General features: G+C 42.5%; 1 protein-coding gene across 1 annotated transcript in view; it reads left to right on the forward strand.

Moving 5' to 3' along the window:
- Window positions 1-18,935, forward strand: part of b4galt4 (UDP-Gal:betaGlcNAc beta 1,4- galactosyltransferase, polypeptide 4) — a 54,749-nt gene that overhangs the window by 4,198 nt on the left and 31,616 nt on the right. The window contains exons 2-4 of the mRNA XM_078232446.1: window positions 14,439-14,835; window positions 16,536-16,768; window positions 18,687-18,874. Of these exons, the coding sequence (XP_078088572.1) occupies window positions 14,577-14,835; window positions 16,536-16,768; window positions 18,687-18,874 (680 nt within the window). The 5' untranslated portion in view covers window positions 14,439-14,576. The remainder of the gene's footprint in view (window positions 1-14,438; window positions 14,836-16,535; window positions 16,769-18,686; window positions 18,875-18,935) is intronic.

Raw genomic sequence — 18,935 nt, forward strand, 5'->3', positions numbered from 1 at the left:
CCTGTTGGACTTTAACCTGGTGTTGTTAGACTCCTTACTGTGTTTACCTCAGTCCAACGCCGGCATCTCCACATCCTGTGTAATGAGACAGGAATAATTAATGATCTTACAGTTAGGGATCCTCTTGGAAAAAGCGATCACAGTATGGTTATATTTAAAATACAGATGCAGCGTGAGAAGGTAAAATCCAATACCAGTGTCTTGTGCTTAAACAAAGGAGATTACAATGGGGTGAGGGAGGACAATGAACAAAGAAAATTACAGCACAGGAACAGGCCCTTCAGCCCTCCAAGCCTGCACCAACCATGCTGCCCGACTTAACTAAAGCCCCCTACCCTTCCGGGGACCATATCCCTCTATTCCCATTCTATTCATGTATTTGTCAAGACGCCCCTTAAAAGTCACTACCGTATCCACTTCCACTATCTCGCCCAGCAACAAGTTCCAGGCACCCACTACTCTCTGTGTAAAAAAATCTGCCTCGTACATCTCCTTTAAACCTTGCCCCTCGTACCTTAAACCTGTGCCCCCTAGTAATTGACTCTTCCACCCTGGGAAAAAGCTTGGCTAAGGTAGACTGGGAGCAAAAACTTTATGGTGGGCAATTGAGGAACAGTGGAGGACTTTCCAAGCGATTTTTCAGTGCGCAGCAAAAGTATATACCAGTGAAAAGGAAGGACTGTAGGAAAAGGGATAATCAGTCATGGATATCAAAGGAAATGAAGGAGGATATCAACCTGAAAGAAAATGCATACGGAGTGGCAAGGATTAGTGGGAAACTAGAGAATTGGGAAATCTTTAAAGGTCAACAGCCACAAAAAAGTTATAAAGAAAAATAAGATAGATTGAGAGTAAACTAGCTCAGAATATAAAAACAGATAGCAAAAGTTTCTACAAATATATAATGAAAAAGAGTGGCTAAGGTAAATGTTGGTCCTTTAGAGGATGAGAAGGGGGATTTAATAGTGGGAAATGAGGAAATGGCTGAGGCATTGAACAGGTATGTTGTAGGTCTTCACAGTGGAAGACACAAATAATATGCCAAATATGGATGACAAGGCTATGGCAGGTGAGGATCTAGAAATGATCATTATCACTAAAGAAGCAGTGTTAGGTAAGCTAATGGGGCTAAAGGTAGACAAGTCTCCTGGCCCTGATGGAATGCATCTCAGGGTACTAAGAGGTGGCGAGGGAAATAACAAATGCACTAGTGGTAATTTACCAAAATTTGCTGGACTCTGGGTCAGTTCTGGCAGATTGGAAAACAGAAAATGTGACTGTTGTTTAAAAAAGGAGGTAGACAAAAGGCGGGTAACTATATGCCGGTTAGCTTAACATCATGTAATCGGGAAAATGCTTGAATCTATTATCAAGGAAGAACTAATAAGACATCTGGATAGAAATTGTCCCATTGGGAAGATGCAGCATGGGTTCATGAAAGGCAGGTCATGTTTGACTAATTTAATGGAATTCTTTGAGGTCATTACATGCGCAGTGGACAGCGGGGAACTGGTGGATGTGGTGTATCTAGATTTCCAGAAGATATTTGACAAGGTGCCACACAAAAGGCTGCTGCATAAGATAAAGATGCACAGTGTTACGGGTAATGTATCAGCGTGGATTGATTAACTAACAGAAAGCAAAGAATGGGGATAAATGGGTGTTTTTCTGATTGGCGATCAGTGTCTAGTGGTCTGCCTCAGAGATCAGTGTTGGGACCGCAATTGTTTACAATTTACATTGATGATTAGGAGTTGGGGACCAAGTGTAGTGTACCAAAGTTCGCAGATGACACTAAGATGAGTGGTAGAGCAACGTGTGCAGAGGACACTGAACGTCTACAAAGGGATATAGATAGTTTGTGAGTGGGCAGGGGTCTGGCAGATGGAGTATAGTGTTAGTAAATGTGATGTCATCCATTTTGGTAGGAATAACAGCAAAATGGACTATTATTTAATTGGTAAAAAATTGCAGCATGCTGCTGTGCAGAGGGACCTGGTGTCCTTGTGCAGGAATCTCAAGGAGTTGGTTTGCAGGTGCAGCAGGTAATTAAGAAGGCAAATGAAATGTTGTCCTTCATTGCTAGAGGGATAGAGTTTAAAAAAAGGGAGGTTATGTTGCAGCTGTACAAGATGCTGGTGAGGCCACACCTGGAGTACTGTGTACAGTTTTGGTCTCCTTACTTAAGAGAGGATATACTGGCACTGGAGGGGATGCAGACGAGATTCACTAGGTTGATTCTGGAGTTGAGAGGGTTGGCTTATGAGGACAGGCTGAATAGACTAGGACCATACTCATTGGAATTTAGAAGAATGCGGGGGGATCTTATAGAAACATAAAATTATGAAAGGGAATAGATAAGATAGAGGCAGGGATGTTGTTTCCACTGGCAGTGAAACTTGAACTAGGGGGCATGGCCTCAAAATGAGAGGGAGCAAATTTAGGACTGAGTTGAAGAGGAACTTCTTCACACAAAGGGTTTAAATTTAAAATTTACATCTTGTAAAATTACACTTAGCACATCAGATGTACAAGTGAAACAGTTGAGGCTACCTCGTTGAATGTTTATAAGGCAAAGATAGATTTTTGAACATAAAGGAACTAAGGATTATGGCGAGTGGACCGATAAGTGGAGCTGAGTCCATGAAAAGATCAGCCATGATCTTATTGAATGGCGGAGCAGGCTCGAGGGGCCAGAAGCTCCTAGTTCTTATGTTTTTATAAGACATAGCAGAAATGTTTGTACTAAATTTGATTTTTTTTTCAGGCAACTGGGTGCAGCTTCTGTAGTGGCTGAGACACTAAATGCCTCACCTGGTTAGTCTACATTCCTTCCGCTATCAAAGCTATTGATTCAACAGCTGTTCATTCTGTGCTGGGAGTACAGTAGCAGTATAGTTGAATTATTAGCACTTGGATCATAGAATCCCTACAGTACAGAAGGAGCCTATTTGGCCCCTCGAACCTGCACCGACAACCATCCCACCCAGGTCCTATTCCTTTTATCCCACGTATTTGCCTTACTAATCCCCCTGACACTAAGGGACAATTTAGCATGGTCAATCAACCTAACCCACACACCTTTGGAGTGTGGGAGGAAACCAGAGCACCCGGAGGAAACCCACGCAGACATGGGGAGGACATGCAAACTCTACACATCACCTGACACTGGAACATTATCTGTTCTGTTTTGTTAATGGTTGTTATGGGAGGCCTGAACTAATGACCCTGGGAAATTTAAATTCTGCTCATTAAATAAATTTGGAATATAAAGCCAGGATCAGTAATTGTAACTATGTAACTGCCAGATTGCCTGGTTCAGTAATCTTCTCCAGGGAAGAAAATGTGCTACCCTCACCTCTGATGAAGGGTTATTCAGAGTTGAATTCGCTGCTCCCAATGTGGTCTATACATCGGAGAGACCAAATGCAGACTGGATGACCACTTTGCAGCACATCTTCAGTCCGTCCGCAATGGTGATCCAGACCTTCCTGTTGCTTGCCATTTTAACACATCATCCTGCCCTCATGTCCACATGACCTTCCTTGGCTTGTTGCAATGTTCCAGTGAAGCCCAACTCAAGCTGGAGGAACAACACCTAGGCACTTTACAGCCTTCTGGACTTAACATTGAGTTCAATAACTTCAGACAATGAACCCTCCCCCACCTTCACCCCATTTCCATCAATTTATTTTTAAAATTTTTTTTTCATTTCTTCCATTGATTTATTTTTCGATTTTAAAAATCTCGCTTTCCATCTTTTTCCGCTTATCAGTGGCTCCTCTCCCCCAGCCCTCTAGGGCCATCTGTTACCTGTTTCAGGTTGTCCTTTGATACATTGCTCACCTTTGTTCTGCCATTTGCACATTCTGATCACTTAATGTGCAGCTATCAGGACCCTTCTTAGTCATGATCGCCACCATTTATATTCCTTTTGTCCTTTAATCTATAACATCTCTGTCAATCTCTCCCATCTTAACCGCTGCTGGCTCTCTATCCAGTTCCACAGCTCCCTCCTCCTCCCCACAATATATAAATCTCATCCTATTTTCCATTGTCTTCAGCTCTGGCGAACTGTCACCCAGACTCAAAACATTAGCTCTGTTTTCTCTCCACAAATGCTGTCGACTTGCTGAGATTTTCCAACATTTTCTGCTTTAATCTGCCCTCACCTGGCTTGGTTTATATAGAATCCCACAGTACAGAAGGAGGCCATTCGGCCCATCGTGTCTGCACCGACCACAATCCTACCCAGGACCCTATGCATTTACCTTAGCTAGTTCCCCTGAAACTAAGGGGTAATTTAGCATGGCCAATCCACCTAACCCGCACATCTTTGGACTGTGGAAGGAAACCGGAGCACCCAGAGGAAATCCATGCAGATACAGGGAGAACGTGCAGACTCCACATAGATAGTGACCCAAGCCAGGAATCAAACCCAGGTCCCTGGCGCTGTGAGGCAGCAGTGCTAGCCACTGTGCTGCCCTAATACATACAACTCCAGATCCATAGCAATGTCTTTGACCCTTAAATGCCCACTAAATTGGCCTAGCAAGCTGCTCACTTACTGAAAGGTGGCTCACTGTCACCTTCCCGAGGGCAATAAGGGATGGGCAGTAAATATTGGCTTTGCCAGCGATACTTTTGATAAAATATTTTTTTAAAGTATGCTGATATTCAACAGTAAACTAAACTTTTGCAGTTGTCTACCTTGAGTGAGTTGCTCAAGGAAATCTGGTTCAGTTGAGTCAGAATTGGAAAAGACCAGAAAGGCTTTGAACTGAGAGACTAAAAGGAAAGGAATACCATTGTATCGAAATATAAACTTGCAAATTGCTGCCTGGGAAAATGTAGGGTTTCATAGGGGGCACTCAATACACGAGGCTTGATATGTAGGATTTAGATCCTCTTCTGAGCCAGTGGAATAATGTCTGAAACAATTTTCAAGGGGACATATTTTGAATATTTTAAAGGCAGAGGAAGATAATTCCTGACTAACAAGGATGTTGGAGATTATTGGGGGTGGATGGAATGTGGAATTGAGGCCACAATCAGTTCAGCCAGACTTGAGGGGCCAAATGGCCTATTCCTCTGCATTCATAAGTTTGTATGAAGATTAAGTGTTAAGTCTTTGAAACTTAGAATCCTACAGGACAAAAAGAGGCCATTCTGTGTGTCATGCCTGCACTGGATCTTTGAAAGGACTATCTAATTGAGTGCCATGTCACAGCTTTTCCTTCCAACCTTGCATTCTAAACTTCTTCCAAATGCCTTTTGAAAAATTCCATTGGAATCGGATTCCAAACCATCTGTGCGAAGAAATGCCTTCTCACTTCCTCTCTCATTCTTTCACCATTTCCTTTAAGTCAGTGATCTCTGGTTACTGACCAGAGTTGGGAGGAAATAACAAAACTATCAAAACCCTCAATTTTCAATACTATTGTTCCTTAACCTCTCTGCTCTGAGAACAATGCCAGCTTCTTGAATTGCTCACCATCCCTGCTACCACCTTGGTAAATCTCCTCTGTACCCCTCCAGGAGCTTGACATCCTTCCAAAAGTATGATACCCAGAACTGTACACAAGACTCCAGCTGAGGCCTAACCAGTCATCTGTGAAGGTTCAGCAAACACGGTGGTAAAAATTGGAGGCAAGAACAGAACAAATTGTATACACTGATGACATGATGCTACTTGGAGAATCAGAAGAGGCCCTGCAAAATATTGTAATCAAGTAGAATCTGCAGGTTTACAATATGGATTGAGTATGAACACCAAAAAGAGAAAAAAATAGTGGTAGTTGCAAGGAATACATTAGATTGAAGTGGACGGCATCACACTGGGACAAGTTGACAAGTTTGCCTATTTAGGACAAATGATAACAGAAGATGGCAGATGTGATGCAGAAGTTAGAAGGATGGAGATAGCCAGAAGTAATTTTGTAAAGATGAAGGATATGTTAACAACAAAGAAGTTCAAACTTGTAACAAGGCAAAAAACCTTTAAGATTTAAATTCGATCCCATTTTTCCTGTATGCCTCAGAAATGAGATAGGAAGTGAAGGTCTGTAGAAGGGAATAGAGGCCTTTGAAATTTGGATACGAAGACATGCTTTTCGTATACAGACCATAAGACAATTAATTTGATTTGATTTATTATTGTCACATGTATTAGTATACAGTGAAAAGTCTTGTTTCTTGTGTGCTATACAGACAAAGCATACCATACATAGAGAAGGAAAGGAGAGAGTGCAGAAACTAGTGTTACAGTCATAGCTAGGGTGTTGAGAAGGATCAACTCAATACGAGGTAAGTCCATTCAAAAGTCTGATGGCAGCAGGGAAGAAGCTGTTCTTGAGTCGGTTGGTACGTGACCTCAGACTTTTGTATCTTTTCCCTGATGGAAGAAGGTGAAAGAGCAGAATGTCCGGGGTGCATGGAGTCCTTAATTACACTGGCTGCTCTGCCGAGGCAGCGGAAAGTGTAGACAGAGTCAATGGATGGGAGGCTGGTTTGCGTGATGGATTGGGCTTCGTTCACGACCCTTTGTAGTTTCTTGCGGTCTTGGGCAGAGCAGGAGCCAGACCAAGCTGTGATACAACCAGAAAGGATGCTTTCTATGGTGCATCTGTAAAAGTTGGTGTGAGTCGTAGCAGACATGCAAAATTTTTTTGGCGTCCTGAGAAAGTAGAGACATTGATGGGCTTTCTTAACTATAGTGTCGGCATGGGGGGAACCAGGACAGGTTGTTGGTGATCTGGATACCTAGAAACCTGAAGCTCTCGATCATTTCCACTTCATCCTCGTTGATGTAGACAAGGGCATGTCCTCAACTACACTTCCTGAAGTCGACGACTAGCTCTTTTGTTTTGTTGATATTGGGGGAGAGATTATCGTCATCGCACCAGCTCACCAGATTCTCTGTCTCATTATTGTTTGAGATCTGACACACTACAGTGGTGTCATCAACAAACTTGAAAATTGAGTTGGAGGGGAATTTGGCTACACAATCATAGCTGTATAAGGAGTATAGTAGGGGGCTGAGGGCACAGGTGTTGAGGATGATCATGGAGGAGGTGTTGTTGCCTATCCTTACTGATTGCGGTCTGTGGGTTTGGAAGTCTAGGATCTAGTCACAGAGGGAGGAGCCGAGCCCCAGGCCATGGAGTTTGGAGATGAGTTTTGTAGGAATAATGATGTTGGAGATTGAGCTGTAGTCAATAAATAGGAGTCTGACATAGGTGTTTTTGTTATCGAGGTATTCCAGGGTTGAGTGTGGGGCCAGGGAGATGGCGTCTGCTGTGGACCTGTTGTGGCAGTAGGCAAACTGTAGTGGATCCAGGAAATCTGGGAGACCGGAATTAATTCCTGCCATGACTAACCTTTCAAAGCATTTAGCAATCAAGAAGTACTTGAAATTGCAAGAGCAAAAAGAACTTTTAGGAAGTGACATAAAAGATTGTCTATTTTGGCCATTTGATTGGAGCTGTAAAGCTTTGCTACTGGACTTCGAGGGGTCAATGGAGGGCTATAGAAGGAAGCTCAACTAGGCCATGTTGGATGTTACAGAGTGGTTGCTGTGGATGTGTGAGGATTGTACAAGACCAAATACTGTGGCATTCCATGGCAGGAGCAGCTGCATGACTCGTTTTTGTATTCAATGTATCTATTTGCTAAACCACATATTCAACACTTTCTCAACCACCTTTTCAACTTCTGCCATCTTTGACAATTTGTGAATATGCAATACCAGTTCCTTCTTTTGCACCCTTCCTTCTCAAAATAGTACCATTTTCGATTATCCAGTCTTTCCATGGTGTTTCTTAAGTGCTTTGTACTTGCTCGTATTAAATTGCATCTGCCATGTCGCCCATTTCAGTTGTTTGCGTACTTTAGAAGCCTGTTACTATCATGTGCACCATTTAGCATGTTGTCAAGTTTAAGGTTGATCATTCTGCTGCTCCCTTGGTATTCTATCCCTTTGTGGCACTTGGTGTCTGCTCATTCTAAGCAGTGACCTAACCCTTCTCCTTCATTCCTAGTAACCTTCCCACTCTACCTGTCCATCAGATTAAGCTCTGACCTCCCTCCTTGCCATCTATCTTTCTGCCTCTTACTTTTCACTTTGTCAGTGGCTCACCAATCAGTGCACCCTGCTCCACAAGATGTTTGCTCAATAATGAACAAGACGCTTGCTATCCACATCTGTTGACATTCTGCCCTCAAAAAGAAAGCTGACTTATAGGTTGAAATTCTTTCACTATCACCGGAGTTTGCCCAGCTATCAAAACATCCGTTCCACCTCCAATATTTGTCAGGTTTTACCTTGGCCTTTCCACCATTTGTATCTTCTAACCTTCCCACCTACTCCCTAAGATCGTTGCCTACTCAATATTTCAGATTGATTTCAGCCTGGCTTCTATCCCAAGTTCACATCTTCAGTGTGTAAACGTGCCGCATGACTCTACCTGTCCTTTTCGAACCCTCCGCAACATTTTTGGAAGATATCCAGAACGCAACACCTGCATCCAGTAAAATTCCAAAGTAATTCTAGCTTTTGACAGTATTGTTGCCATCACAGCTTCACTTTGCCTATTGACTAGGAGCTAGCTGTGTCACTTGAGGGAATCAGAGAACACCTTAGCTGTTGCCCAGTTATAAGTCTGTCTTTGAAGTTGAAGCAGGCTAATTTAAAGATCATCGTTTGAGCAATTAATACGGAAATAATTTCTAACACTTTAATTGCTGTAGATTCTGGATCATCTGGTGGCCTACTTGCCTTTGTCACCTGGCGGCAAGAATCAGATGTTCTGTCCATTTGAGATTAGCAGAAATGAAAATCGGCTTGTTTCTATAATGGACAGATATCAGGGCAGCAGGTTGAAAATTTGCTCCAATGGATTGGGGCAAATTCATGAACCCAATCCAATGGATTGTGAGTTGCCAGTGCAATCACGTTTTAGTTATACACAAATCGCATCAAACAAAATATCTTGGGAGTGTAACTCCCATTGAGATGTGACTGGATCACAGTTTTGGGCATTGGCTACCAGCTTTTTAATGCCATCTGATCCAAAACCAGCCTTTAGTGCACACTACTCCAGCTAAAGCCATTTGTCAGATAGATTCCTGTACGCCACGTGAAGCTCTGCTTTTGTCACCTGCGCTCATTACTTCCTGGTTCCTCAGCATCGGATGTTTGAGGGGAGGGGATGGGGTGACCCCAAAGATGTGCTGCGGAATATCTCCCTCTAATTTCCAGGTCAGCATTTGCACCACAATTGTTCAGAAGTGCTCGTCTCCCTTGGATAATTGTGCTGCACTGGGAACCATCTGACAAAACAATTTAAATCATTAACTCTGGCAGGACCATCCAAAGTTATGCTAATAATTACTCTGAAGAAGTCAAGCCACTTCGACATAGCGTAACTATTTTGAATACCCAGACCGATCCCTGCATGCAACTCCGTCATCCATGCAGGATTCTTTACAAAATTATGAGAGGCATAGACTGGGTGTATAGTCGGAGGCTTTATCCCAAGTTGGAATTGTCATTTACAAAGGGGGCACGGGTTCAAGGTGATAGGAGGAAAGTTTAAGGGAGATGTATGGGAGAAGTTTTTCACAGTAAGAGTTTTAACAGCACCAGGTTAAAGTCCAACAGGTTTATTTGGTAGCAAATACCATTAGCTTTCGGAGCGCTGCTCCTTCGTCAGATGGAGTGGAAATGTGCTCTCAAACAGGGCACAGAGACACAAAATCAAGTTACAGAATACTGATTAGAATGTGAATCCCTGTCCGGAGACAATACACACCTCTTTAACCTGTGCTTAATGCTCACTCCACTCACATTGTCTGTATCTTTAAGATCTGGTTGGCTGTAGGGATTCGCATTCTAATCAGTATTCTGTAACTTGATTTTGTGTCTCTGTGCCCTGTTTGAGAGCACATTTCCACTCCATCTGACGAAGGAGCAGCGCTCCGAAAGCTAATGGTATTTGCTACCAAATAAACCTGTTGGACTTTAACCTGGTGTTGTTAAAACTCTTACTGTGTTTATCCCAGTCCAACGCCGGCATCTCCACATCAGAAGTTTTTCACACAGAGAGTGGTGGGTGCCTGGAACGTGCTGCCAGAGGAGGTGGTGGAAGCACCATTTAAAGCAACATTTAAAAGGCATCTGGATGGGTACATGAATAGGGAGGGAATAGAGGGATACGGTCCGAGTAAGGGCAGAAGTTTTTTTTTAGTTTAGTTAGGATATCATCATCTGCATGGGCTTGGAGAGCCGAAGAGCCTGTTCCTGTCCTATACTTTTCTTTGTTTTTATAGCAGCTAGTGCAATAAAAAAGGTGGGGGGGGGGGGGAATTTCCCCTTAGCTCTGATTCTTTTGGGCTCTTCTGCTGAACCCGGGGATGTGTTGGGCTGCCTGGATCTCACCCAGCCTGAGTCAGGAAGGTTGGGTGATATAGGCACTGAGAAATTTAGCACAGGTAAGTGGGTCTGGATTGGCAATCTGATGCAGATTGCCATTCTGAGGAAGTTATGGTCCATGCCAATCCATGACTACCCCATCTGCTGAGGAAACAACATTAGAACATCTACTTTCAGAAGTAATTTGAGGCTATAAAGTGCATGGGGCTGCCTTAAAGTCACGAACGGTGCTATATAAATGCAAGTTGTCCTTCGCTGATACTACATGTGCATACCTATCCATTGAATGGGCTAGTTATCCAGACCTTGGCATTAATTAGGTAACTTTGATTCGATTTATTACTGCCACATGTATTGGGATACAGTGAAAAATGTTGTTTCTTGCACGTTTTACAGACAAAACATAACGTTCATAGGGTATATAAGGGAGAAGAAAAGTAGCAGGTGCAGAATGTAGTGTTACAGTTATAGCTCGGGTGTAGCGAAAGATCAACTTAATATAACGCAAGTCCATTCAAAAGTCTGACAGCAGCAGGGAAGAAGCTGTTCTTGAGTCGGTTGGTACGTGACCTCAGATAAGTGGACCATTTCCTCATGGACTCATTTCCCTGTAACCAGAGACGACTCCACTTTGTGCTTGCTGTTGTCACATAATCCAAGTGGTTAAATAAAGATGCCTCTTGCAGGCAGTGCTGCCATAGTGATAGAACTGGAAAAAATTGCAAGAACTGAACTTCTGTCGTCTGACTGCCGTTCGGCTGAAGAAACCTCCAACTGAAGGAGGAACTCGAGTGGTGTGAAATTTGATTTGATTCAGAAATAAGGAAATAAAATTACAAAATGAGTATACATAAATATATATTGAGGAAAATAGTGTTCATAGCCTATGCAAGGCATGGCACTCTTTTACCTATCCCTGCGCTAAATGTTTCCTGTAAAACAAATACAAAAGAGTTATTTTCTGCCTCTCAACTCTTTGTCAAGTAAGCTGACCAGTTTGCCGACAGCATGTATTCCAGCAATTCAGATATGCATTCTGATTAGAGTGCTGCTATTTTTAAAAAAATATTCAAGTTTTCCAGGACCAAGTGGTGCTGGAACAATTTGAAAAATTTGGGTGTTTACCTTATGTAACCTTTTGGCATGGCAGTGTAAACCATCCCAAAGCTTGAAGTGCACCGCCGATTCTCTTCCCTACAGCCTGGCTTCATGTCAGCACTTAAATCAACGATAAAGTTTACAATTCTGACAGTGTTGATGATTAATTAGACAATATAATGAATGAAATGTATCATCTTGTTTCCTGTTAGCTAATTCTTTCAAAGCAAATACTTTTTAAAGTTTTTATTCATTCTTGTTTGGATAGTCTGTTCTCTAAATGCAAGTTAGTTGGTACTGTTTTTAACATCTACTTACAGTATTTGCTCATTTGTTGGCAATAAAATATTATTTGATAAAATTCCTGTTTGACAGATACGGTTCAAATAATTAAGTATTAAGAAGGCCTACAGGATGAGCAGTGATGGTAATATCCAACTAAGCAATCAAACACAAAGTGCTGAGTTCCAAGGCTATCTTTGTATGAATAGCTTACCTATTCAGTGTTGGTTATCCGGACCCCGTATCTGGGAAGCTTGGGACTGGACGCATGATGAATTTTGGGAAATTTTCAGATTTTGAGTCCTGGGCCAAGCTTGTACATGACACTTTTATAATGCATTAAATGGGAACTACAGAATAAAAGGGCTTTTATTTTCTTTTATTGTTCCATTATTTTACTTTTTGCTTTTCTAAAATTAAATCTCAACCAAAGTGTCAGCATGAGAAGGAATGTCTGGATAGCTGATGTATAGACAAAGGCTGGGGAAGATGAAGGTTGAGACCCTGTTGTACCTCTTTTAAATATGTCCTGCAGCTTGAGTTGTTTCAAATACTCTTTCAGGGTCACCTCTTATATTTTGTTGACCCACATAACTTGCTGCTCTAATGAAGCTTCTCTGCTCCATCCCACAAATCAATTCCTCCATAATGCTCATACATTTGTAAATAGACACTTTTTCCTGTTTATCCAATGCCCCATCATCATCAACATTGTTATCACTTTCATTCTTATCCTTGACCACGTTGTACACTTCACTGTGAGTCAGAGGTGTTGTCAATATTCAGACAACAGCAGCTTTGCCCAACAACTTGGCTTCAGCACAGGACAAACCTTCTCTTCTGATGCATGGTAACCACTAAAATCAGGTTCAATTTCAGTTTCAGCATTTAGGAACAGGATAAATGACCATAAAATTCATTTGTCAACATACCTTGGGTATGTTGATCCACGCCTTTGCAGCACTGCAGTGCATCTTTTACATTGCATTCACTTCGGAATTCCTTAATTCCCAAGCCTGTTGCATGCAGTGAGCACTTTGCACATGTTCTTGAATGTCCACAGATCATCTTGGTCCATGGACTGGATGTGGGATGGCCTGGGGCAGCAGGGTGGCACAGTGGTTAGCTCTGTGGCCTTACAACACCAGGGACCTGGGTTTGATTCCCGGCTTGGGTCACTATCTGCGTGGAGTTTGCACATTCTCCCTGTGTCTGTGCGGGTTTCCTCCGGGTGCTCCGGTTTCCTCCCACAGTCCAAAGATGTGCAGGTTAGGTGCATTGGCCATGCTAAAATTGCCCCTTAGTGTCCTGAGATGCGTAGGTTAGAGGGATTAGTGGGTAAATATGTAGGGATATAGGGGTAGGGCCTGGGTGGGATTGTGGTCGGTGCAGACTCGATGGGCCAAATGGCCTCTTTCTGTGCTGTAGGGCTTCTATGATTCTATGATACTTAGCCACAATGTTTCCTCTTGACGCTTCCACCAGCCATGGGACCTCCTGCTGGCCTTTTTGACATGAAACCAGTCCTAATAAAGATGGGAATTGCAGAGAGGCACTAGTTTGAGCAATTGAGGTGGGAATCGTTGGTGCCACAAATAAAATGATTGCTAAAAGTATTCTGCATGCCAATTTCAAATTGCTACCCCAGACGCCAACATAGAGTGAAGCTAGTTTTCGAACATTCCAGATTTTGGGATGCTGGATAAAGGGACTAGTACCTGTATAGTCCTGGTGCAATCTAGTCCATGCTGCATTTATATTCCACTTGAACTTCCTTCCATTCTACCTCGGCTTAGTTGATCAGCATAACGTTCCCGTCTCTCTCATCCTTATTCAGTACTCAGTTTCCTCTCAATTATCTCTCAACCGCTCCCTTGATAACAAAAACAGAAAGTATTAAAAGTACTTGTGTTGATGGCCTTTTGTCAGAATTCTGACAAAAGGAAATTGTGCTCTCTATATTTTTTTTCTATTTTCTCCTTAAATCAAAGCTCCACTACTGTATTGTGTGATTGGCTTTTATCTGTTACTAATTTGGTGCGATCTGTTGGTCCTCAGTGAGCTGTCAATTCTCTGTTGTTGAACCAAATACTATATTTCACATCAAAATTGTATATTTTTGTAGTTCAACAATATAGTTTGAAGATATGTCAATGATGCTCTTAATTTCTTCATCAGAAGGGGTGTAAGAGTGACTTATTACAACTACATTGCTGGAGCTACATTGTGCTGGATAAATAATGCTTGCAAATTATAATTTGCAGGCACTGTCTAATAATGATGCCTCCTCTCCACTTCTATCAAGGTCTTGTGATATAGAGAAGTTACTGTGAAAATTCCCTAGTCGCCAGCCTGAGGGAGAATTTAGCATGGCCAATGCACCTAACCAGCACATCTTTCGGACTGTGGGAGGAAACTGGAGCACCCGGAGGAAACCCACGCAGACACGGGGAGAACGCGCAGACTCCGCACAGACAGTGACCCAAGCTGGGAATCGAACCCAGGTCCCTGGTGCTGTGAAGCAGCAATGCTAACCATTGTGCTACCATCTCAACCCAATCTAAAGTTTTGTTTGACAGACATGAGCTGGCCCAGATGATTATTGTTGTTTCTTTTTGTCTTACAGGTTGAATGCCGAGCAGTGCAAAGTACGCTGTGGACAAGAAATCCCAAGTGGAGAGGTTTATTATAGAAAATCCACGGTCTTCCACTGTCAAAATTCATTGCCTCACTGTTACCTTTACTGAACTGTGACATTTATACTATGGCTTGCAAATTGGGAAACAGTTTTCCTCAAAGACTGAAACTTCTGTTAATCATTGTTAGTCTTGGCTCTGTTCTTACGTGGATAGTAGCTCATAATATGCAGGAGTTACTATGGGAAGTTAATCCACAACCCCTTGCACAAAAATTGCAAAGATGGGTTGGAGATCAGATGATGCCCAGAGATACACACTGCCCACAGCTGGTGTCCCCAACTCCAACCAATCATCCATTGTGTCCTTTTCTATCACCATACCTACGTAAGTATTAGAAACCTTTTAATTTAACATGTAGAAACTGAGAGAGGGAATCATTGTTGATCATTGAGTAATTAATTGTGTTCCAGTGGTGGGGATTAACCGCGGATTCACTTGGGCTCCTAGTATAAAGTTTTAAAGTTTATTTATTCGTGTCACAAGTACGCTTACATTAACACTGCAATGAAGTTACTGTGAAAAGTCGCCACACTCCAGAGCCTGTTCGGGTACACAGAGGGAGAATTTAGCATGGCCAATGCACCTAACCAGCATGTCTTTCGGACTGTGGGAGGAAACAGGAGCACCCGGAGGAAACCCACGCAGGCATGGGGAGAACGAGCAGACTGCACAGACAGTGAGTCAAGCTGGGACTCAAACACGGGTCCCTGGCGCTATGAGGCAGCAGTGCTAACCACTGTGCTACCATGCCTGCCATCCCTAAGAACAAACTGCGTTAGTTGGGCTAGAAGGTGCATGTGTATTGCGTGTCTATGTTAATAATAGCTGCAGAAATTAGGCTCCATGAGCTGGATTTTATGGGAGGGTGAACTGCTGATCTAAGGGCAAGTGGGCTAGTGAACACCTTTTTCCCCCTATCCGTAAATATTATGGGGCCAAGTCAGATCTGGGTGGGAAGGCAGTGGGCTAGCCACCTAACATATTTAATCTGTCCTACCCCACCTTCTTGCCTAAAACATGCCCCCACAAGGAACGGTAAAGTCCAGCCTCTGGTTTTCTGGAATTGAATGACCCTAGTATTGTGAAGTAGCTTAGAAGTCTGTCGACTTTAAACTAAGATGCTCACTCACTTTTAGCAATTGTACAATATTTGGTATCCTCAATGTAGACTAAATTAGAGGATAGTCACCAAAGTGTGTTCACTTCTTTGAAGAATGAAGTTCATTTATAGTCAGGAATGGTTCATGATGGCACATTCTTGCAAAACCCAAAACAGAATGGTCACTGTTACATGTGATTGCACATTTGGGCACCATTTATGGAACAATCCTGAGTTGCTATTAGTTACACAAACGCCCAATTTTTTCGAATTACCCAGGAATTTGTGGAGACTATAGTTCCCCTTTCTTTCTTCATGGCAACCCCTTGACAAGGCAGAGTCCACATACCAATAAATCAGCACCCTTTTCTTCTATTGGATAAATTGTGATCGTTTGAAAGTTGAAAGTTTGTCCTGATGAGTGCAAGATGATGTAACTTCGGCAACAAATGTCTCTTTTCAAATTCAAATTCTGTGCTACTGAGAACTTTTTATTAGATACAAGTATCAAAGGAAATGGATCAAAGGTGGGTAATTGGTGTTGAGATCCAGATCAGGCATTATCTGATTGGGGAGAGGTTCAAGGGGCTGCAAAGTCTATTTCTGTTCTTGTGTAAATTTCTGTCTGTTATGATGACGCAAAGCAGCGTCTTGCAAACTGAATCCCTGTCCTCATTCCAAATCTTACAACTGTGGGGAAAAGCACATCAGATGTTTTTGAATTAATTCAGTGAAGTTTAAGAGACTCGACCTTTGATCTTCCCGAGTGTGTTGCATGGGTTCACTTTATATTTAAGTAAATTTGAGAATGATTGCTGTGGTCGGTTAACATGGAATATTAAAGAAAGAAGAGGAGAGATGATTTGCAAAAACATTTTAAGTAATTTATTTTCCTGTCTTTCATCCAATCTCAATTTATTTTTAGGTGGTGCAACAGGGTTAAAATTTGATGCAAAACTAACCTTGGAACAGGTTCAGACAAACAATCCAAAGGTACGAGAAGGGAGATTTAGACCCCAAGATTGTCACCCTGTTCAACGTGTTGCTATACTGATCCCATATAGGAACCGGGAAAGACATCTCCTTTACCTACTTGAGCATTTACATCCATTTCTACAGCGGCAGCTTCTAGAATATGGGATATATATCATTAATCAGGTACTTGATTAATTAGAGCATATATTAATAATACAGTGGAAATTGAACTTTCATCATGCCTTTGCTTTAGTACATCAATTTAACCTGTGCTTTAGTACAATAACAGCCCAGACCTTCCTACCTCAGGATTGTTGGAGGCCAGACCTATGACTCAAGATGTGCCTTCGGACCCTGCAGCAGTTCTGATGTGCAGACCTATGTGGGAATTGTCCAGGAGGTTTCAACTTCCAATGGGCAGCTCCCCGGGAGCCTCTGCAAAACCTCCGACTCTTAAGTAGAGTCGAAGACTTTGCACAGTTCTGCGGTTCTTAGCTGGGTAGTTTGACCAAATGTTAGACAGAAAAGTCAAAGTCTAACTGCTGAGCAACTACAGAACTGACCCTCTTTCCCCCTCCAGCTTCCAATGCCCATGGCTCCTTTTCCCCGGCAAACTGACTAATCCACCTCATTCCGACCCAACCTAACAATCACCCCATCCAGACCTGACTGAACTTCAGCCAAATAATCCCTGACCTGACTACCTCTCCTGCCCCGACTACACCCTGTCCACCCGAACTGGATGCTTAAACTTAGCTTCCCCCAGCTAATGCTGGAAAAAGGGTGTGTGGCTTGTTTTCCCCTGATGCGACAGCAATGCAATGGAGTTCTTTTATGGGACTGCACTTCTGAAGACTCTGGTCTCTGAAGACATGGCTGGTAATGCAGAGCACCATTGGGGTATTGAAAAGTTCAAGCAGAGTGGCAATCTGACAATCACCACTTTGCAAAAGATCCAGGCCAATATCATTGTACCTTTGTTGGACACTGGATGCAAACCTATTACTTTGTTGGTGATAAACTAGTTTTTGACTAAAACCTGAGCTTTTTCTTGGTAGAATCAAAAAGAGCAGATGCTCCGTTTTTTCTTAGTTGCTTTCCCTTTCCCTTGTGCGTTTGACTTTTGTGTTTCTAGGAATCCAGGGCACGTATTCCCTTTCCCATCTCTTTTTCTCTGCCTTTTTTTTCCTACTGGCTGTATGCTATTCTGAATCTCATTGAGTTGTTACCTATTCTAATCTTCCTTCTCTCTGTCCTCTTGCATTTCTCGCTTTTGAGAAGCGATAAGGAGGTTCACACCACATCTCCTCTCCATTGATATTGGCACCTTTCTCATGCTCTTTTGCACTCTCTCTCGGTCTTGCAGACCCTCACCCTCGCAGGCCGGCCACTAGAGGCAGATTCTCCGTATTCTAAATGTCTTTCAAAGTTGCAACTTTAAAGTTCCATTTTGATCAACAAAGGTTCTGAGGGCAAGTTTTTCAGGGAACTGGCAGAATCATAATGAGGAGGATTCGATAAGGATTCAATGTATTCAATTGCAGATGAAGTAAAAATGTAACCATTTAGAATTAAAATACACGATGCAGTGTGTGTTGAGTTGCAGTTTCTTTTTTTTTGTATTTTTATTCTAATTCAATCAAATCAAGTCCAATTCAGAGTCTCAACAAGTTGAGACATTTCCGATCCAAGCTGACAAAACAGGACTCTCACCTCCTGTCTTGGGCTTGATCTACATGATCCAAGCTGATTGGAGTAGGCATTGCACCTCCTCCAAGGCTTGATCTCATTTGCATCTTAGCCAAAAGGTCGAAATGCTGCTTTTAAAAATTGCTTCAAATGAAGCTAAAATGTAACCTAATGACTTCAACCAAGTATAGTCGATACTACACTTGATCTTAGCCAAAAGGCCGCAGTTTCTTAGACTACTCAAATTCACCTTGTAACAAATCAGATCAATCTATGGGGAGTGTTTAGACTGATATCAGTCTAAGAATATGAAAGCATGCTGATTACTCGGTGGGAAGAAAAGAAGCTTTTGTACTTTAAAAATGAACTTCTCCTGAAGTAAGCCTGATGACAGAAGCCATTATTCCACCAGGCCGGCGAAGGTGTGTTTAATCGAGCCAAACTGTTGAATGTGGGCTTCCTGGAAGCGCTGAAGGAACACCAGTGGGACTGTTTCATTTTCCATGATGTGGACCTGATACCAGAGAATGATTTCAATCTGTACGCCTGTGATCATGAACCAAAACACCTTGTTGTCGGCCGGAATGTTACAGGATACAAGTAGGTGACGTGGTTGAATCTGATTCTGAAACAATCTGTTCTTGATACAATACAGAGGTCA

Source organism: Mustelus asterias, chromosome 17 (assembly GCF_964213995.1).
Source record: "Mustelus asterias chromosome 17, sMusAst1.hap1.1, whole genome shotgun sequence".
NCBI lineage: Eukaryota > Metazoa > Chordata > Chondrichthyes > Carcharhiniformes > Triakidae > Mustelus > Mustelus asterias.